Raw genomic sequence first — 22,338 nt, forward strand, 5'->3', positions numbered from 1 at the left:
TCAAAGCAAGGCCCTTGCCCAAAGAATGCATAGAGTTCTTACTCTAAATCTAAATTACTTTTATATTGTACACTTATACGAACATACTTTGTGATAGTGTGTTCTTTTTTTTTTTCAATAAACCCTGTCTTCAATGTTACAATCTGGACCTTTAAGAGAGGAAATGTAAGAAAATATAAATATAAAAAGGGATTTAGAGAAACAACATGAAACAGTTGATGACCACATAAGTTGAAAACACATGAATGAATTGAATAAACAATGACATTTTAAAACACCCACCATGCCACCCTTCCCAGGGGCCCCTCCCTCTGAGCTTTGAGTGAATGCCTGCTCTGTTGCAAAGCCCCCGTGTGGTAAACAATATACAGTATATTGTGTAACAGAATAAACAGACTCAATATGCCCTCCACTGTGTTTTTATTTCACTGGCAAAACAGCAGGAATCAGCCAAACCATGTAGGTATAAAGTGCAGTAACAGACAGCATTAGTGTGTTGTAACAAATGCTGCAATAATAAATAAGAAACGATAATAATAATAAAAAAAAATCTATTTACATGATATAAAAATACAAATTTTTCCAGTTTGAGAGTCATTTTTCTCAGGACACAGAATGATTTGACCCCCAAAGAGGCCTCAGTTTAGTGCATTTTCATAAATTGAACCATAAAACTAGAGATTTATGTATTATTGCTATGAGTAGGTAACAGTGTTGTCTCATTAAAAAAAAGGTGTAATTTCACAGCTGTCAGGGCGGTGAAGCCCTTACAGATGACCAGGCACACAAGTCAAACAAAGGAACACACAAACACATAAACAGATGCAATTACCCTTGAGTATGAAATATTAGGGGGATTTCATCATTGCTGGCTCAGGATCACAGTTGTCCATAATGTGGTTTGTATTGTAAACAGTGGTTCACAAAACAAACACAGATCCCTTGTGTGAATTTGTAGAATTCAGACCCAGTCATGAGTACGTTTTCCTCTGAATTCACAGGGTTTTTACATCTGCACTAGTTTTGATGGTACAAACATTTATTTTGTACATACGAGTCCAGCACAGAGCAAACACCCGAGTCTTCATCCTCTACAGAGAACGTCAGTCTCAAACTGAAGCAGCTGTCCCATGAAGGCCAGGTTCGGCGAGATGACGTGACGCCGCTGCTTCACAAAGTCAAAGGCCTCGTCCAGCCGCACGCGCTGCGTGTGCATGAGGTACGCCAGACAGATGGTGGCAGAGCGGGAGATACCTGCGTGACAGTGCACAAGCACCCGGCCACCACTCTGCTTTACAGAGTCTGTAGGAAAAAGAAAAGGAGGAGGAGAGGTCAGCTTCACTTCACATCGGTGTCAGTGACATGGAGGAGAATGTTTTACATGCAGAAACACACTTAAAAGCTTTAAAAAAAAAACACACACACACACCTTGCTTAAAATTAAACTATTAATGGAAATATGTTGAAACTAGTGCCGACAGAAGCCATTGTTGCCATAACCATTTTTTGTAAAAATCATTTTGTAAGGTAAGAGGTGTATGTGTAAATAAGCTTTAGCTTCAGCCTACACCCAATTCAGTTTACCACTGACAATTTAGATGTGCTTTTGTCTTATATATGTTTTTTGTTTATTGAAAATGAACCAATGTTTAACCTGAAAGTCACTGTGCTGTGATTGAAAAATTAGTTAATCAAACGATAACCTTTAAGCAAAAGCAAAATAACCTCCATTTCATTTCTCCTCTGCAGCTTGTGCAGCGTAATCCGGTTGTTTCATAATCAGATGATTAAGATGTTGGGCCACAAGTCGAGGCAACCCAAGAGATTATTGTGTAAGAGAAACACTTTGAATATTATTGTGAATTTCCCCAGTGTGGAATCAATAAAACCTGATCTAATCTTATTTTGACTCATCTCCGAATGGCACATTTTAAGAATATGAGACAAGTTCTTTTGGGCTCATGTCACAGACAGTCCCAATCATGACTCGACCTTCATTACACACTATAACAGGTAGAAAGAGGGGGATGTTTACTCACCAATGAAGGCGATGGCGGTGGAGAAGCAGGCTCCGATGTCAGCAGCCAGGCTGTCCTCCACAGTGAGACGCAGGTACTCAAACTCCCCCTCGTAAAAGTTGGGGCAGGTGGAGGAAACGTTGAGCAGCGCTGTGATGCCCACCGCTGCCAGAGTCTCTCTGCGCGACGAGTGGACAGCACTGCCCAGAAACAGGAAGGGCAGCAACTCAACTGGACCGTCCTGAAATTCACAGAATCCAAAGAAAATCCATATTTACAACCAAGTCATTTTGAAAGAGAGAAGTTAAATGGTCTCAATTGCTATTTTCAGCTCTTCTTCAAAAGAAAATTATACATTTTGTCAATTAATAAAGCATGGCATATATGAATGGACACAACGTGATTGACCGCTGGTATTGACCAAACGGAGCCTGGTTGCAGGTGAAATTTAATCTCAGGGCAGGATGAGAGCTCACATCTCTGCTGTGCTAAAATCTCTTCACTGGCTGCCTGACGGTTTTAATATGCATTTTAAACATCTGTTAATGGACTTGCATCTGAACATGTCTCAGATATACTTTTCACTCACACTGTCTGGCACTGGACTTCTAACTGTGAGGACAAAGACCTTTGGGGAAGCAGCTGAGCAGAGTTTATTGTCCTTTTTACATGGGACAGCCAACCAGAGGAGTGATTACAATCACCATTCAAATTTATTTAACTTTAAATTAAAGTTATCTTAACACCTATATCTTTTTAGCTTAGCTATTTTGTTTTATTGCCATTAAAGTTGCTGTAATTTCAAATGGTATTGTAAATTGCTGTTGTTAAATCACCAAAGAGCTGTACAAATAAAGTCAGTGAAGGATTGATTTGATGTAAACGCTTGTCATCACCAGTTAAAAAGTAAATTTCCTCCCACCTGATCGTATGCTGGTGTTTTCCGGCCTGTTGGCTCTGGCTCTGCTGTAGAGAGGAGGCTGCTGGCACAGATGTAACAGAGCTCTGGACAAGCTTCTGAAAATCTCTCAAATCCACCTAAAATGGAGGTCACATGGTGTTTAGCCCAACAACAACTACAATCACCATGAGAGGTAAACAAGAAAAGGAAGTCAACACCTACAAGATCAACAGTTGGTTTTTCGGAGAGTAAATAAGCCACATCCTGTTGGCTTCTTGAAACAAATATTACCATGATTAGTGTGTTTACTCTAGTATAAAAGCGGATGTTCAATTTCCTTTCACATTTAATCTACAGTAATTTCAGAGCAGATTTTTTGATCTTGTAAACTGAATTTCAATTCACCATATTGTTTTACGCACCAAATTATTTTGAAATAGTTCTTTATATGTGAAGTCTATTATGATTTTGCTGTATTTTTCTGCTGAAGTTATGAAACACTGAATTAAAAAAAAAATGTATTACGATTATGATAAAGTTTCTTCTTCTTACCTTGTAGGAAGCAGATCTGCGTGTGGACCTCGCTCTGCAGAGCCGCGAGCAGCATCTGGGCCACGCTCTCTGGCTTCAACTCGGCCACGGAGCGGCTGTTCTCATCCACCACCACCACAGCGGAGAACTCCCCGCGCTGCAGCCGCCCCAGCAGCGCCTTGTCCGGGATGAGCCACTCCAGAGCCACCACTGAGGTCTTGGATCTCCGCCGCAGCATGGAGTTCCAGTTGACATTGCGGGAGTCGCAGATGTGCGTCAGGGAAAAGTCAAGGAAAGGCCTGCAGTCCAGCACCACACAGCCGGCAGAGGAGCACTGGTCCCGGGGCGTCCTGAGAATGTGGACCAGCTCATCGCCAGTGATCTCCAAAGGCTCACAGGTGGAAGTCATGGCTCAGAAAAAAATAAATTTAAATTGAGTGAATACGTAAATATGTGTGATATTCTAAACTTCAGAAACTTCAGTAAATAAATTTAAAAAACACAATCTCTGTGTAAGTGACTGTAGAGAGCACTTTACTGTCAGCACAGTTAAAATCAGCTTTAGACTTTGAGTTTCACTTGTTCATTGATAACAGCTGTGGAAGGGGCGTGGTCACTGCGGTCACGCCTCGTTTTTGCCACACAAGGAAGAACGTCAGAGGCGGAACGACCATATATGGGCTGCCCGGCACTCCTCATATGGACACTGACGTCAGAGCTGATTTTCCTATTGTCGTTAGGGTTATCCTCCGCTGGGGTGTTTTGGTGTTGAATGACGTTACGGCTCCAGAGGGAATAAGGCTGAAGGCTGTTGTTATTTGGGTGAGAGACTAAAAAGGCCTCTGGTGAACCACTTCTGCTTTCTCAGCTTCTGCACTCTGAAGTTACACTTCCTCTCACGTCAATGTTTCCCTCATGTCCTGCATTCACCAAGTAAAGTAATGTACTGATGAAATAGCCTTAATCCTCCATCTCTGTCGAGCAGACTTGAGTACTTTGAAAGGTTGTAAATGTGTTTATTGTATTTTATTTGATTTTAGGTCACAACCAGTAATAGTACACCAAAATTACGGTTATATATTACATTTGTAGAGCGTATAGGGCTCCAATTCTATGCTAGTATTACCAGGCAGCTCACATAATAGCACAGAGCTGTTGGATTTTAGACAAAACAAACACACCATGGGCTGAAATTGAACATATAACAACAACGTCATTAACCTTAAAGTTCCAGTGTGTAACATTTAGATGGGTTTGTTTGTATAAATGTATTATTGCTTTGAAATAGAACTTGTTTTTGTTTTTTTGTCAGCCTCAGTTAGTCTTTTATACGTACCTTACTTTAGGCAAGGCTCTTGTTTTAAAGAGGTTTCTACTGTAGTCCAGGCGGAGAAAAAACAACAACCAGAGCTTTCATTTCATCTTGAAGTGGAAGCTGATTAAACTAATACCTTTCTGGTTTGCAAAAGCCACTGTATTTCCCTGATGAGGGGTGACTGAAGTACCTGTTCCTTGAACTTCCAAAGAAATACAAAAAGGCAACAACAAAATTGGTCGGAAATACAGCTGAAGCTTGTTTTCCACGTGACACCACACAACATTATTTCAGTCAAATCTCATAAAACCACACATTTTTCATTACACATGATGAGTTCTAGACTATCTTTACTCTTTCAACTTTTACTTTGACTACATTTATTTATTTATATTCATTTTTTAGTTGGGAATATTTAATTTTGGAGAGTCTGTATTTGAATAGTTCTGTAAAAAGTAGGTTTTCAGGGGGTTTGAGGATTTTCCAGGAGTTGCGTTTTGTGTGCTTTCACGTTCTTTTCCAATGTGTCAGTTCTAAATCAGTGACATTGAAATCTAGCAGCCATCATTCTAATTTAGGGCAATATTTTTGGCGTCTTCCCACCACTGAACTCAGGGCACTCACTGCAAAAAAAGAACTATACTTTAAGTGCCGCGTGGGACAGACGGTTGAAATATCATAAAGTGTAATGTGACGTCTTTGTCTTCCATTTCCTCTTAACCCACTGCGCCTTCCCACTCAAACCTCTGACTCCACTTTCTTCATCACCCCATTTCCTTTTTCCCTCATCGTCCTCCTCCTCCTCACTCACCGCTGCCTGCTGGTCCTTCAGCATCAATCTCACTCTCCTGCTCTCCCAGCTGAGGCTGCAATCCTCTCAGCAGAACACACACTCTGTATCTCTCTCTAACACACACACACATACGTTGCGGTACACACAGTTCATCATAGCTGTCATCAGCGCTGCTGAGCATGTATTTACGGTCGCCTCAGCCTCCACTTTGGGCTTGAGCACACACAGATACTCACACAGACTTAGACACATACACACACCCACATAAACCCACAGTGAGGGGATGAGGTATGTTGAGTTGGAAAGTTGTGACGTCATCATGTCAGTGTGAGAGCCTTAAATGTTTTTTTTTTGTTTTCTCCTTCTATTGTTTTGTTCTTTTTTAAAGCCACCTCAGCAGCATGACAGGAAACAACACCACACATACATCCTGTCATCATCCATACCGGCCTCAGCCAGCCTCCTCCTTCTGTTTCATTATTAAAGCATTTGTCACATCTGTCATGGCTCAAAACCCCGCACCCACCACCAAAAATTTGGAAGAAAGTTCCCACCGAAAAACTTGATCAGACGTGAGTTTGTTACCTAATTCCTGAATGTGATGACTCATAAAACACTTTCTATTTCATTTTCATTTCACGTTCGACTTTTCCTCAATTAGCAAATCAGAGCGTCACAGTGGCTAAAAAAACACAATACAATGCTGTGGTGGTGGGTGAATATGTTGTTAAGTAACTTAGTACAGTCTTACACATCAACACTATCCACAAAGAATACATCACGAGGGATAAAAAACAGGCGACATTCAGCTGTAACGTGATGAGTTACAGGCCTGTTAGATTGATGGTGAGGGGGCAGTAAAAAATCATGACACAACTTGTGTAAAATCCTGCGACTAATTTTGAATCATCACATTGACTGGTAATAGTGGGGTAAGAAACTTGCCAATGCGATGAGTAAATAAACATTAAAGGAAAAACATCTGTTACACGCCTCTACCCCTCCATGTTGCCCACTGCCCTCCCACACAGAGATTATCCAGGATTAATTGGATGGCTGGGGCTATAATCTCTGAAAAAACACTTAATCTGGGAGATTTACCTCATCCCATCATAAACACCCACGTGACAGTTTATGTGAGGTCAGGTCATATGTGTTTCGAGAAAATGGTGTGAAATGTTACAGAGAGTAAAATGGTCCCCGAGGGATTATGTTTACAGGAGGTGTGTGTAATATTTGAGTTAAATTACACCTCAAACTTTGCTTTGCGGCTGACATCTTAAAGGATTTTAAGATTGCGGCTGACATTTAGGGGCATGTCGTATTTTCCATGCCCATGGTCTGAGGTCTGCATGACGGAAATTTTGTCATCCACCCATTCACATGGTGGTTCACAGACCCCACGTAAATGACTGTGAGCACACCTGCAGTTTGAAGAAATCCACTGATACCCACACATGACTCAGCAGTCAAAGACTACCAGGATATAGATAATGGTGGTGAAATCCTGGCAAGAAATCACTACTACTGGATTGAGTACACATGCACACTTGATTATCTCGGATCCTCATTTAGTATGTGGAGTGCACAAAGTATGACCCGGCCCATAGGCAACGGCTGACTTCACCATGCATACCCCCTGCCTGCTGCCAGCAGTGGGAACCAGCCACAGTCAGACACAGTGGCTCGCCTTCACTAAAAACACAGCTGCCAGTGGCGACGACAGAAAAACAAAACAGATTTTAGCCTCTTAACATAAGGTCCATGTGATAAAATCAGCACCTGCTTTGTTTGCCACTTCATCAGAAACTGATGAACACCAGTGTCACCAGAGAAAATCAGAAAACCTAATGAAATGGGAGCTCTTGGTTTACTGCGGCCTATTTTGGTAGGTTTTTGTCATTTCTAAATCCCAACTGAAATCTTCATTGACAGAAGACACTCACATTAATTTGAACTTAGAGGCAACAGTGGATCAATAACTCATGTGTGCCATGGTGTACAGTAGTAGATTTTCTCTATGGGCTTCGGTGAAGGAAGTCAGTCGTTTACAAAGTGACACAAACTCTTCCTTCTCGTCAGAAAAAGCTGTCTAACTACAAAATAAAGCAGTTGTATACTGAAGCAGGTGGACTTGTGTAGGTGAGCCTTTTGTTACACCCTTTAAAAAAACATTGGGTAGGGGATTTTACTGTGTTTCAGTAATATTCCAACTCAATCTCTGGTTTTTGACTGACACTTGATTCAGAATGCTGCACATTGTCAGTCCTTGACTTTTTTTTATTGTATATGCTCTCACTTCCGTCTTATTTCTAGACATGACTTTGTTCTTCATACTGGGAAATTTATGTTACCACGAGGCTAAACGTACAGCCGGCGTCCAGAGCAAAACCTCCCTGTCATTACACTGAGCACTTACTGCACAAAGTATCTTCATCATGCTGTGTGTTGTATGGTTTATTTTCTTCCACCCTGCTTCTTCATGGTTCCTCTGCTTATTCATCATCATTCTACCAAAAAAGATCACAAAAATAACATCACTCTTTGTGTGTGTCCTCTCATCTAACTCTTGGGATCTGATTATTTCTATGTCAGTACTAAATATTGTTATTTGAATTGGAAAAAAACAACTAATTTTCATACATTTTTTGATGGATTTGACTCATGAGCATTATCACAGGAATGTCGGTAATGTGATTAGAAGTGAACTGGATAAAGAATTCGCTGTGGAATAATAATGGACAGCGATGGAAAAAAAATGTGAAACTTTGCCTGAAAGACATCAATTGTTTAACTAGTACCGCGCGCGGTTCTGAACGGGTTCGAGCCGACCCACGCGGGTCGCCGTGTGCCACGGCTCCCCGCGTGCCTCGCGCTCTCGCCCGTTCATTCACCGCGCGCGGTACTAGTTATTTTCAGTACTAGTTATTTTCATTACTAGTTATTTTCAGCGGCGTCCCCGCACATGTCGATCCAAATTTCGGGGGGGATCGGCAACGTATGGCAAAGTTATAGGGCACTTCCTGTTTAAAATGGCCGACTTCCTGTTCGGTCAACGGCGCGTCCGTAAACGTGTTCAGGGAAGTTCCCTTGTCTTACATATCAAGTTTTGTGCAGATCGGACAATCTTAGAGTTTACTTCCTGTTTCGGGCATTCCACTTCCTGTTGGGTGGTCATCTTTTGCAGACATGCTCAGGACAGGTCCCTGGTGTGACATATAAGGTTTCGTGCAAATTGGACAACGTACGGCAAAGTTAGCGGGCACTTCCTGTTTAAAATGGCCAACTTCCTGTTCGTCTCTGGAAACATGTTCAGGGAAGGTCCCGTAACTCACATATCTAGTTTTGTGTCAATCGGACAATGTAAGACTTTACTTCCTGTTTCGGGCGTTCCACTTCCTGTAGGGAGGTGACCTTTTACAGACATGCTCAGGACAGGTCCCTGGTGTCACATATAAGGTTTTGTGCAGATCGGACAATGTACTGCAAAGTTAGAGGGCACTTCCTGTTTAAAATGGCCGACTTCCTGTTCGGTCAACGGCGTCTCCGTAAACATGTTCAGGGAAGGTCCCGTAACTCACATATAAGGTTTCGTGCAAATCGGACAACGTACGGCAAAGTTAGAGGGCACTTCCTGTTTAAAATGGCCGACTTCCTGTTTGTCTCCAGAAACATGTTCAGGGAAGGTCCTGTAACTCACATATCTAGTTTTGTGTCAATCGGACAATGTAAGACTTTACTTCCTGTTTCGGGCGTTCCACTTCCTGTAGGGAGGTGACCTTTTACGGACATGTTGAGGAAGGGTCTGGGGTCCCACATACTAAGTTTCAAGTGGATACAACAATCCCTGTTGGAGCAGCATCAAAAACTATAAATGTAATTCTGTCTGCTGTCACCAGGGGGCGCTGTATTTGAAAATTAATATTTTCATATAGACGTGTTCAGGGCCGGACTGTCATCAATCCTTGCAAGTTTGGTTCAGATCAGACCAGGATTGGCGAAGTTGTAACAGTTTGTTTTTTTTGAATTTTCTACCACCACCAGGAGGCGCTGTTTTCAAAATGTACCGTTTCAGCAACACAGTCATCTTCAGGAACTAACCATCATCAACTATAGCAAGTTTGGTTGGGATCAGACCTTCCATCGCAAAGTTATAAGAGTTTCATTGTCTGCTGTGAAAAATTATTATTATCTCCAATTTTGGCGCCCCCTATCTCGTACGCCATACAATATTTTAAAAAGCTTTTGATAACTTTTGATGCTCAACTCGTCCACAATGATCTCACCAAGTTTGAAGGTGATCGCACAAAAGCTCTAGGAGGAGATAATTGAAATACAAGCTGTCATACTGTCTGCTGTCACCAGGGGGCGCTGTTTTCTAAATTGAATATTTTCATATAGACGTCTTTAGGGCCGGACTGTCATCAATCCTAGCAAGTTTGGTTCAGATCGGACCAGGATTCGCGAAGTTGTAGCAGTTTGATTTTTTGTCCCAAAAATCCGACTTTGCGTCGTTGCCATGGCAACACCGTTAAACGATTTGTCGTCATATTGGTCACGCATCATCTACCATGTGTTGTGACTATTGTCACCAATTTTGAGTGCGGTACGACCATCTGTGTAAAAGTTATTCCTGAAATCGCAAAAAAACTTTTTTTTGGTGTATTTTCTTTCACCACAAGGAGGCGCTGTTTTCAAACTTCACCGTTTTTTCATAGACGTCTTCAGCCATGGCCCATCATCAATCATAGCAAGTTTGGTTTGGATCGGACCTTCCATCGCAAAGTTATAAGAGTTTTGTTTTTCTGATGCGAAACATCAGAATCATCACGAACTTTGCCGCCCCCTATCTCGCGCGCCATGTGACATTTGAAAAAACTTTTGATACCGTGAGCTCCTCAACTGGTCCACAGGGACCTCACCAAGTTTGAAGGTGATCGCACGAAAACTCTAGGAGGAGTTAGTTCAAATACCATTGCTGCGAATTCGCCAAAATCGCCAAAAAATCGCCAATCAACCCAAGATGGCGGAATTCCTGTTGGGTTTGGATCATGGTCATAATGTAATTTTTTCTTCATCCTGACCCACTACACATGTGTACCGAATTTCGTGCATGTGCGATATTTGTGTTGGTCATGGTGAATTTGGACAGGTGGCGCCGCACTTATTGGCCCCTCCCACATTCAATTTTCAACGCACATTCCCCGAACCTTTTTCAGACGTAAATTTACACCAGGATTGATGCGGTCACAAAAATTGGTGAGTTTTGGGGTATGGGAAAGGCCTCAAAAAGGCGATTTACTTTAAGGAATAATAAGAATAATAATAATAACTAGTACCGCAAGCGGTAATTGACGGGTTCGAGCTTGACGGCTCGCGAGTCCCCGTGCGTCCACGTCGCAGCGCGAGTCCTCTTCCTCATCTTCCGTTCATTCACCGCTTGTGGTACAGGTTATTTTCAGCTGCATCCCCGCGCAATGTCAGGCGTGTCCTTTTAAAATGGCCGTCTTCCTGTTGGGTGAAAGGCGTGTCCGTAAACGTGTTTAGGGAATGTACCTTGACTTACATAACAAGTTTCGTGTGGATCGGAGAATGTCAGACTTTACTTCCTGTTTCGGGAGTTGTACTTCCTGTAAGGAGGTCATCCTTTACAGACCTGTTCAGGGCGGGTCTGAGGTCTGAGGTCTAACAGTGTGATTTCGTCTATAAGTTGTTATTTTTGTGAAAAACAACTGATGGTATCAGAATTGAAGCTGAATTTTAGAAATAACTAGTTATTTTTGTGATAGAACATCTGATGGTATAAAATTTAGGGTGCATTTTCTCTTTTTTCCCTCTGTTACTTTTTCTCTCTTCCCATTTTCCCTGTTTTTTTTTTCCTTGGCCCCTCTTGCAGTACCTTTTGCCCCATCTTTCCCTTTCAGAGCAGCATGAGAAACTGTAAATGTTAGATTTGATAGATTTGTAGGCAAATGCCTCCATCATGTGGCGAACAAAGGTTATTGCACTGACAAACCACTCAGTAGAGTGGGTCCTGTGCAGTGTTCTTATGTCAACACCGTTGAACGATTTGTTATCATATTCAGCAAGCATCATCTACCATGTGTTGTACATGTTTTCATTCATTTTTAGTATGATACAATGAAATTTGTTAAAGTTATAAGGGAAATTGTGAACTTGTATTTTCTGTTACCACCAGAAGGCGCTGTTTTCAAAATGTACAGTTTTTGCATAAGCATCTTCAGCAAGATCCCATCATCGGTCGTCACGAGTTTGTTTAAGATCTGACCTTCCATCGCAAAGTTATAAGAGTTTGTTGTTGTAGCGAAATACCAGACGTCATATTGTCTGCCGTCAACATGGGGCACTATTTTTGAAAGTGAATATTTTCATATAGGCATCTTCAGTGATTGACTATAATCAATCCTAGCAAGTTTGGTGAAGATTGGAATAGCATTCGCAAAGTGGTAGCAGTTTGTTTTTTGTCGCAAATATCTGACTTTGTAGTGTTGTCATGGCAACACTGTTGAACAATTTGTTATCATATTAGGCACACATCATCTACCATGTGTTTGGAATGTTTTCCCAAATTTTGAGTTTGATACAAGGACATTTGTTAAAGTTATAAGGGAAATTGTGAACTTGTACTTTCTGTTACCACCAGGTGGCGCTGTTTCCAAAATTTACAATTTTTGCATAGGCATCTTCATCAAAAGCCCATCATCGATCATCACAAGTTTGGTTAAGATCTGACCTTCAATCGCAAAGTTATAAGAGTTTGTTGTGTGTTGCGAAATACCAGACTTCCTAGTGTTTGCCACCACCAGGAGGCGATGTTTTCAAAATTTACAGTTTTTGCATAGACATCTTTAGCAAGGGCCCATCATCGATTGTCACTTGTTTGGTTACTATCTGACCTTCCATGGCAAAGTTATAAGAGATTGTTGTGTGTTGCGAGGAATCGTGATTTTCGCCAACTTTCCTGACCTTCTTCTTGTTCGCCGTGATACTTAATGAAAAGATTTTGATACCTTTGGATCCTCAACTTGTTCACAGTGACCTCACAAAGTTTCAAGGTGATCCCATGAAAGCTCTATGACAAGTGCGTTCACATACCATTGGTGCGAAATGGCCAAAATCTGCAAAAATGTACTTTCAATCCAAGATGGCGGCTTTCCCGTTCGTTTTAGAGCATAGGCTGCTTTGAATTTTTTGACCGTCCTGACCTAAGGAACGCGTGAGTACCAAGTTTAGTGCATGTACATTAAACGTGCTCCTCAGGAGGACAAGTTTTACGGGTTGTAAGAGTTTCGCCTTTTGTTGTGAAAAATATGAATGAACGCCAACTTTGGCGCCCCCTATCTCAAAAACCATGTGACATTTAAAAAAACTTTTAATAACTTTAGATCCTCAACTTATTCACAGTGACCTCAACCAGTTTGAAGGTGATCGAATTAAAGCTCTATGACAAGTGCGTTCACATACCATTGGTGCGAAATGGCCAAAATCTGCGAAAAATGTACTTTCAATCCAAAATGGCGGCTTTCCTGTTCGTTTTAGAGGTTCGGCTACGCTGACTTTTTTGACCGTCTGGACCTAACGAACGCGTGAGTACCAAGTTTCGTGCATGTACATTCAACGTGCTCCTCAGGAGGACAAGTTTTACGGGTTGTAAGAGTTTTGCCTTTTGTTGTGAAAAATATGAATGAACACCAACTTTGGCGCCCCCTATCTCGTTCACCGAGCGACATTTTAAAAAGCTTTCAGTAACTTATGCTCGGCAACTTGTTCACAGTGACCTCACTAATTTTCAAGGTGATCGCACAAAAACTCTAGGACAAGTTCATTCAAATATCAGGTGTCATAGTGGCTGCTGTCACAAGGGGGCGCTGTTTTTGAAAGTGAATATTTTCAAATAGGTGTCTTCAGGGCCAGACTATCATCAATCCTAGCAAGTTTGGTTCAGATTGGACTCAGTTTCGCAAAGTTGTAGCAGTTTGTTTTTTTGTCACAAAATATCTGACTTTGCAGTGTTGCTATGGCAACACCGTTGCGCCATTTGTTATCATAATAAGCACGCATCATCTTTCATGTGTTTTAAATGTTGTCACAAATTTTGAGTTTGATACGATTAAATATGTAAAAGTTATTACCGAAATTGTGTATTTGTTGTATTTTCTGTTACCACAAGGAGGCGCTGTGCTAAAAATGTACAGTTTTTCCACAGACTTCTTCAGCAATGGTCCATCATCAACCCTAGGTAATTTGGTTGGGAAGTGACCTTCTATCGCAAAGTTATAAGAGTTTTGTTGCCTGTGGCGAAAAATAAAAATTTTCACCAACTTTGCCGGCCCCTTTCTCGTACACCATGATACTTATTAAAAATTTTTTAACAACTTTAGATCCTCAACTTGTCCAAAGTGACCTCACCAAGTTTGAACGTGATCCCATGTAAGCTCTAGGACAAGTTCGTTCAAATACCGATGGTGCGATATGGCCAAAATCGGCAAAAAATGAATTTTCAATCCAAGATGGCGGCTTTCCTGTTCGTTTTAGAGCATAGGCTACGCTGACTTTTTTGACCATCCCGACCTAAGGAACGCGTGTACCAAGTTTCGTGCATGTACATTAAACGTGCTCCTCAGGCCCACAAGTTTTAGGGGGTGGAGCAGTTATTTGCCCCGCCCACTTTCATTTTTTAACGCACATTCCCCGAAACATTAATAAACGTAAATTTACACCAGGTCTGATGCACTTGCAAAGAATGGTGAGTTTTGGGGCATGTTCAGGGCCTCAAAAACGCGATTTATTTGGAAGGCGGAAGAATAAGAAGAATAACTCTTACGATTACAATAGGGTTCTTGCAACCTTGTTGCTCGAACCCTAATAATCTTCACAGTTTCAATAGGGTTCTTGCAACCTTGTTGCTCGAACCCTAATAACTCTTACGATTACAATAGGGTTCTTGCAACCAAGTTGCTCGAACCCTAACTAGTACCGCAAGCGGTAATCAACGGGTTCGAGCTTGACGGCTCGCGAGTCCCTGTGCGTCCACGTTGCAGCGCGAGTCCTCTTCCTCATCTTCCGTTCATTCACTGCTTGTGGTACTGGTTATTTTCAGCTGCATCCCCGCGCAATGTCAGGCGTGTCCGTTTAAAATGGCCGTCTTCCTGTTGGGTGAAAGGCGTGTCCGTAAACATGTTTAGGGAAGGTACCTTGACTTACATAATAAGTTTCGTGTGGATCGGAGAATGTCAGACATTACTTCCTGTTTCGGGAGTTGTACTTCCTGTAAGGAGGTCATCCTTTACAGACATGTTCAGGGCCGGTCTGAGGTCTGAGGTCTAACAGTGTGATTTTGTCTATAAGTTGTTATTTTTGTGAAAAACAACTGATGGTATCAGAATTGAAGCTGAATTTTAGAAATAACTAGTTATTTTTGTGATAGAACATCTGATGGTATAAGAATTTAGGGTGCATTTTCTCTTTTTTCCCTCTGTTACTTTTTCGCTCTTCCCATTTTCCCTGTTTTTTTTTTTCCTTGGCCCCTCTTGCAGTACCTTTTGCCCCATCTTTCCCTTTCAGAGCAGCATGAGAAACTGTAAATGTTAGATTTGAGAGATTTGTAGGCAAATGCCTCCATCATGTGGCGAACAAAGGTTACTGCACTGACGAACCACTCAGTAGAGTAGATCCTGTGCAGTGTTCTTATGTCAACACCGTTGAACGATTTGTTATCATATTCAGCAAGCATCATCTACCATGTGTTTTACATGTTTTCATTCATTTTGAGTATGATACAATGAAATTTGTTAAAGTTATAAGGGAAATTGTGAACTTGTATTTTATGTTACCACCAGAAGGCGCTGTTTTCAAAATGTACAGTTTTTGCACAAGCATCTTCAGCAAGATCCCATCATCTATCGTCACGAGTTTGGTTAAGATCTGACCTTCTATCGCAAAGTTATAAGAGTTTGTTGTTGTAGCGAAATACCAGACGTCATATTGTCTGCCGTCAACAGGGGGCACTGTTTTTGAAAGTGAATATTTTCATACAGGCATCTTCAGGGATTGACTATCATCAATCCTAGCAAGTTTGGTTCGGATTGGAATAGCATTCGCAAAGTGGTAGCAGTTTGTTTTTTGTCGCAAATATCTGACTTTGCAGTGTTGTCATTGCAACACTGTTGAACAATTTGTTATCATATTAGGCACGCATCATCTACCATGTGTTTTGAATGTTTTCCCAAATTTTGAGTTTGATACAAGGAAATTTGTTAAAGTTATAAGGGAAATTGTGAACTTGTACTTTCTGTTACCACCAGGTGGCGCTGTTTCCAAAATTTACAGTTTTTGCATAGGCATCTTTAGCAAAAGCCCATCATCGATCATCACAAGTTTGGTTAAGATCTGACCATCAATCGCAAAGTTATAAGAGTTTGTTGTGTGTTGCGAAATACCAGACTTCCTAGTGTTTGCCACCACCAGGAGGCGATGTTTTCAAAATTTACAGTTTTTGCATAGACATCTTTAGCAAGGGCCCATCATCGATTGTCACTTGTTTGGTTAATATCGGACCTTCTATCGCAAAGTTATAAGAGTTTTGTTGCATGTGGCGAAAATCTTAAATTTTCACCAACTTTTACGCCCCCTTTCTCGTACGCCATGATACTTATTAAAAAGTTTTCAGGAACTTTAGATCCTCAACTTGTCCACAGTGACCTCAGCAAGTTTGAAGGTGATCCCATTAAAGCTCTATGACAAGTGCGTTCACATACCATTGGTGCGAAATGGCCAAAATCTGCAAAAAATGTACTTTCAATCCAAGATGGCGGCTTTCCTGTTCGTTTTAGAGCTTCGGCTACGCTGACTTTTTTGACCGTCTGGACCTAAGGAACGCGTGAGTACCAAGTTTTGTGCATGTACATTCAACGTGCTCCTCAGGAGGACAAGTTTTACGGGTTGTAAGAGTTTCACCTTTTGTTGTGAAAAATATGAATGAACACCAACTTTGGCGCCCCCTATCTCGTACACCGAGCGATATTTTAAAAAGCTTTCAGGAACTTATGCTCGGCAACTTGTTCACAGTGACCTCACCAACTTTCAAGGTGATCGCATAAAAACTCTAGGATTAGTTCATTCAAATATCAGGTGTCATAGTGTCTGCTGTCACCAGGGGGGGCTGTTTTTGAAAGAGAATATTTTCATATAGGCGTCTTCAGGGCCAGATTATCATCAATCAGAGCAAGTTTGGTTCAGATCGGACTCGGATTCGTAAAGTTGTAATAGTTTGTTTTTGTCACAAATATCTGACTTTGCAGTGTTGCTGTGGCAACACCGTTGAACGATTTGTTATCATATAAAGCACGCATAATCGACCATGTGTTTTGAATGTTTTCCCAATTTTTGAGTTTGATACGATTAACTCTGTAAAAGTTATTACCGAAATGTTTATTTTTTTGGATTTTCTGTTACCACAAGGAGGCGCTGTGCTAAAAATGTACAGTTTTTCCACAGACTTCTTCAGCAATGGTCCATCATCAACCCTAGGTAATTTGGTTGGGATGTGACCTTCTATCGCAAAGTTATAAGAGTTTTGTTGCCTGTGGCGAAACATTAAAATTTTCACCAACTTTGCCGGCCCCTTACTCTTACGCCATAATACCTATTGAAAAGATTTTGATACCTTTGGATCCTCAACTTGTCCAAAGTGACCTCACCAAGTTTGAAGGTGATCCCATGAAAGTTCTAGGACAAATCTGTTCAAATATCATTGGTGCAAAATGGCCAAAATCAGCAAAGCATTTACTTTCAATCCAAGATGGCGGCTTTCCTGTTCGTTTTAGAGCATAGGCTACGCTGACTTTTTTGACCGGCGTGACCTAAGGAACGCGTGTACCAAGTTTTGTGCATGTACATTAAACGTGCTCCTCAGGACCACAGGTTTTAGGGGGTGGAGCAGTTTTTTGGCCCGTCCACTTTCACCAGGGGGCGCTGATTTTGACTTGAAATATTTTCACATAGGTTTGTTCAGGGCCAGACTATCAACAATCCTAGCAAGTTTGGTTCAGATTGGACCAGGATTGGCAAAGTTGTAACAGTTTTTTTTTTGTAGTATTTTCTACCACCACCAGGAGGCGCTGTTTTCAAAATGTATTGTTTTCGGCAATATAGTCGCCTTCAGCAACTACCCATTATCAATCATAGGAAGTTTGGTTGGGATTGGATCTTCCATCGCAAAGTTATAAGAGTTTTGCTTTTTGTTGTGAAAAATAGGAATTTACACCCACTTTGGCGCCCCCTATCTCGTACACCATGAGACATTTTAAAAAACTTTTGATAACTTAAGCTCCTCAACTGGTTCACAGTGACCTCACCGAGTTTAAAGGTGATCGCACAAGAACTCTAGGATTAATTCCTTCAAATACCAGAGGTCATATTGTCTCCGTCACCAGGGGGTGCTGTTTTTGAAAGTGAATATTTTCATATAGACGTCTTCAGGGCTGGACTATCATCAATCCTAGCAAGTTTGGTTCAGATTGGACTAGGATTCGCAAAGTTGTAGCAGTTTGTTTTTTTGTCGCAAAAATCCGACTTTGCATCATTACCATGGCAACATCATGTAACTCTACGCCATCATATTGAGCATGCATCATCTACCTTGTGTTTTGGGTGATTTTTACCAATTTTGAGTTTGATACGATAATCTCTGTAAAAGTTATTCCCGAAATTGTAAAAGTAACTTTTTTTTTTAATTTTCTGCCACCACCAGGAGGCGATGTTTACAAACTTGACAGTTTTTGCATAGGCCTCTTCAGCAAGGGCCCATCATCAATCGCCACAAGTTTGGTTAAGATCGGACCTTCTATCGCAAAGTTATAAGAGTTTTGTTGCGTGTGGCGAAAATCTTAAATTTTCACCAACTTTGACGCCCCCTTTCTCGTACGCCATGATACTTATTAAAAAGTTTTCAGGAACTTTAGATCCTCAACTTGTCCACAGTGACCTCACCAAGTTTGAACGTGATTCCATGTAAGCTCTGGGACAAGTTCGTTCAAATACCGATGGTGCGAAATGGCCAAAATCGCCTCTGTTTTGGCGTGCAATCCAAGATGGCGTCCTTCCTGTAGGATTCACAGGGAAGTTGTCATCGACTTTTTTGACCGTCCCCACCTCATGAACATGTGTGCCAAGTTTCGTTCATGTACGTTAAACCAGAGAGCAGATGACCTAATAGAAGTTTTTTGCGTCAGTTTTTAGCCCCGCCCTCTTCCATTTTTTGACGCACATTCCTTGAAACATTGATATACGTAATTTTACACCAGGTCTGATGGGGTTGCAAAATTTGGTGAGTTTTGGGGCATGGGAAAGGCCTCAAAAACGCGATTCATTTGGAGGAATAATAATAATAAGAATAAGAATAATCTTAGCGATTATAATAGGGTTCTTGCGCAACCAAGTTGCTCGAACCCTAACTAGTACCGCAAGCGGTAATTGACGGGTTCGAGCTTGACGGCTCGCGAGTCCCTGTGCGTCCACGTCGCAGCGCGAGTCCTCTTCCTCATCTTCCGTTCATTCACCGCTTGTGGTACAGGTTATTTTCAGCTGCATCCCCGCGCAATGTCAGGCGTGTCCTTTTAAAATGGCCGTCTTCCTGTTGGGTGAAAGGCGTGTCCGTAAACGTGTTTAGGGAAGGTACCTTGACTTACATAACAAGTTTCGTGTGGATCGGAGAATGTCAGACTTTACTTCCTGTTTCGGGAGTTGTACTTCCTGTAAGGAGGTCATCCTTTACAGACATGTTCAGGGCGGGTCTGAGGTCTAACAGTGTGATTTCATCTATAAGTTGTTATTTTTGTGAAAAACAACTGATGGTATCAGAATTGAAGCTGAATTTTAGAAATAACTAGTTATTTTTGTGATAGAACATCTGATGGTATAAGAATTTAGGGTGCATTTTCTCTTTTTTCCCTCTGTTACTTTTTCTCTCTTCCCATTTTCCCTGTTTTTTTTTTTCCTTGGCCCCTCTTGCAGTACCTTTTGCCCCATCTTTCCCTTTCAGAGCAGCATGAGAAACTGTAAATGTTAGATTTGATAGATTTGTAGGCAAATGCCTCCATCATGTGGCGAACAAAGGTTACTGCACTGACAAACCACTCAGTAGAGTGGGTCCTGTGCAGTGTTCTTATGTCAACACCGTTGAACGATTTGTTATCATATTCAGCAAGCATCATCTACCATGTGTTTTACATGTTTTCATTCATTTTGAGTATGATACAATGAAATTTGTTAAAGTTATAAGGGAAATTGTGAAATTGTATTTTCTGTTACCACCAGAAGGCGCTGTTTTTAAAATGTACAGTTTTTGCATAAGCATCTTCAGCAAGATCCCATCATCGATCGTCACTAGTTTGGTTAAGATCTAACCTTTCATCGCAAAGTTATAAGAGTTTGTTGTTGTAGCGAAATACCAGACGTCATATTGTCTGCCGTCAACAGGGGGCGATGTTTTCAAAATGTACAGTTTTTGCATAGACATCTTTAGCCAGGGCCCATCATCGATTGTCACTTGTTTAGTTAATATCTGACCTTCCATGGCAAAGTTATAAGAGATTGTTGTGTGTTGCGAGGAATCGTGATTTTCGCCAACTTTCCTGACCTTCTTCTTGTTCGCCGTGATACTTAATGAAAAGATTTTGATACCTTTGGATCCTCAACTTGTCCACAGTGACCTCACAAAGTTTGAAGGTGATCCCATTAAAGCTCTTTGACAAGTGCGTTCACATACCATTGGTGCGAAATGGCCAAAATCTGCTAAAAATGTACTTTCAATCCAAGATGGCGGCTTTCCTGTTCGTTTCAGAGCTTAGGCTGCTTTGAATTTTTTGACCGTCCCGACCTAAGGAACGCGTGAGTACCAAGTTTAGTGCATGTACATTAAACGTGCTCCTCAGGAGGACAAGTTTTACGGGTTGTAAGAGTTTTGCCTTTTGTTGTGAGAAATATGAATGAACGCCAACTTTGGCGCCCCCTATCTCGAAAACCATGGGACATTTTGAAAAACTTTTAATAACTTTAGATCCTCAACTTGTCCACAGTGACCTCACAAAGTTTAAAGGTGATCGCACAAAAGCTCTATGACAAGTTAGTTCACATACCATTGGTGCGAAATGGCCAAAATCTCCCAAAAATTTACTTTCAATCCAAGATGGCGGCTTTCCTGTTCGCTTTAGAGCTTCGGCTACGCTGACTTTTTTGACCGTCTGGACCTAAGGAACGCGTGAGTACCAAGTTTCATGCATGTACATTCAACGTGATCCTCAGGAGGACAAGTTTTACGGGTTGTAAGAGTTTTGCCTTTTGTTGTGAGAAATATGAATGAACGCCAACTTTGGCGCCCCCTATCTCGAAAACCATGCGACATTTTGAAAAACTTTTAATAACTTTAGATCCTCAACTTGTCCACAGTGACCTCACAAAGTTTAAAGGTGATCGCACAAAAGCTGTAGGACTAGTTCATTCAAATACCAGGCGTCATAGTGTCTGCTGTCACCAGGGGGCGCTGTTTTTGAAAGTGAATATTTTCATATAGGCGTCTTCAGGTCTGGACTATCATCAATCCAAGCAAGTTTGGTTCAGATCGGACTCGGATTCGTAAAGTTGTAGCAGTTTGTTTTTTGTCACAAATATCTGACTTTGCAGTGTTGCTGTGGCAACACCGTTGAACGATTTGTTATCATATTAAGCACGCATCATCGAACATGTGTTTTAAATGTTTTCCCAATTTTTGAGTTTGATACGATTAACTCTGTAAAAGTTATAACCGAAATTGTTTTTTTTTGTATATTTTGTTACCACAAGGAGGCACTGTGCTCAAAATTTACGTTTTTTTCACAGACTTCTTCAGCAATGGTCCATCATCAACCCTAGGTAATTTGGTTGGGATGTGACCTTCTATCGCAAAGTTATAAGAGTTTTGTTGCCTGTGGCGAAACATTAAAATGTTCACCAACTTTGCCCGCCCCTTACTCTTACGCCATAATACCTATTGAAAAGATTTTGATACCTTTGGATCCTCAACTTGTCCAAAGTGACCTCACCAAGTTTGAAGGTGATCCCATGAAAGTTCTAGGACAAATCTGTTCAAATATCATTGGTGCGAAATGGCCAAAATCAGCAAAGCATTTACTTTCAATCCAAGATGGCGGCTTTCCTGTTCGTTTTAGAGCATAGGCTACGCTGACTTTTTTGACCGGCCCGACCTAAGGAAGGCGTGTACCAAGTTTCGTGCATGAACATTAAACGTGCTCCTCAGGACCACAAGTTTTAGGGGTTGGAGCAGTTTTTTGGCCCGTCCACTTTCACCAGGGGGCGCTGATTTTGACATGAAATATTTTCACATAGGTTTGTTCAGGGCCAGACTATCAACAATCCTAGCAAGTTTGGCTCAGATTGGACCAGGATTGGCAAAGTTGTGACAGTTTTTTTTTTTTTGTATTTTCTACCACCACCAGGAGGCGCTGTTTTCAAAATTTATTGTTTTCGGCAATATAGTCGCCTTCAGCAACTACCCATTATCAATCATAGGAAGTTTGGTTGGGATTGGATCTTCCATCACAAAGTTATAAGAGTTTCGCTTTTTGTTGTGAAAAATAGGAATTTACACCCACTTTGGCGCCCCCTATCTCGTACACCATGAGACATTTTAAAAAACTTTTGATAACTTAAGTTCCTCAACTGGTTCACAGTGACCTGACCAAGTTTAAAGGTGATCGCACAA

General features: G+C 41.3%; 1 protein-coding gene across 1 annotated transcript; it reads right to left on the reverse strand.

Annotated features, from left to right (window-relative positions):
* Positions 1-403: 403 nt before the first annotated feature.
* dusp2 (dual specificity phosphatase 2) lies at positions 404-4,022 on the reverse strand. The gene is made up of 4 exons (XM_044025307.1): positions 3,472-4,022; positions 2,941-3,056; positions 2,040-2,259; positions 404-1,302 (listed from the first exon to the last, which is right to left on the reverse strand). The coding sequence occupies exons 1-4, from the start codon at positions 3,857-3,859 to the stop codon at positions 1,085-1,087; spliced, it is 942 nt and encodes a 313-aa protein (XP_043881242.1). The 5' UTR covers positions 3,860-4,022; the 3' UTR covers positions 404-1,084.
* Between the last annotated feature and the right edge of the window lie 18,316 nt (positions 4,023-22,338).

The sequence above is a fragment of the Solea senegalensis genome, linkage group LG5, assembly GCF_019176455.1.
Source record: "Solea senegalensis isolate Sse05_10M linkage group LG5, IFAPA_SoseM_1, whole genome shotgun sequence".
Taxonomy (NCBI): Eukaryota; Metazoa; Chordata; class Actinopteri; order Pleuronectiformes; family Soleidae; genus Solea; species Solea senegalensis.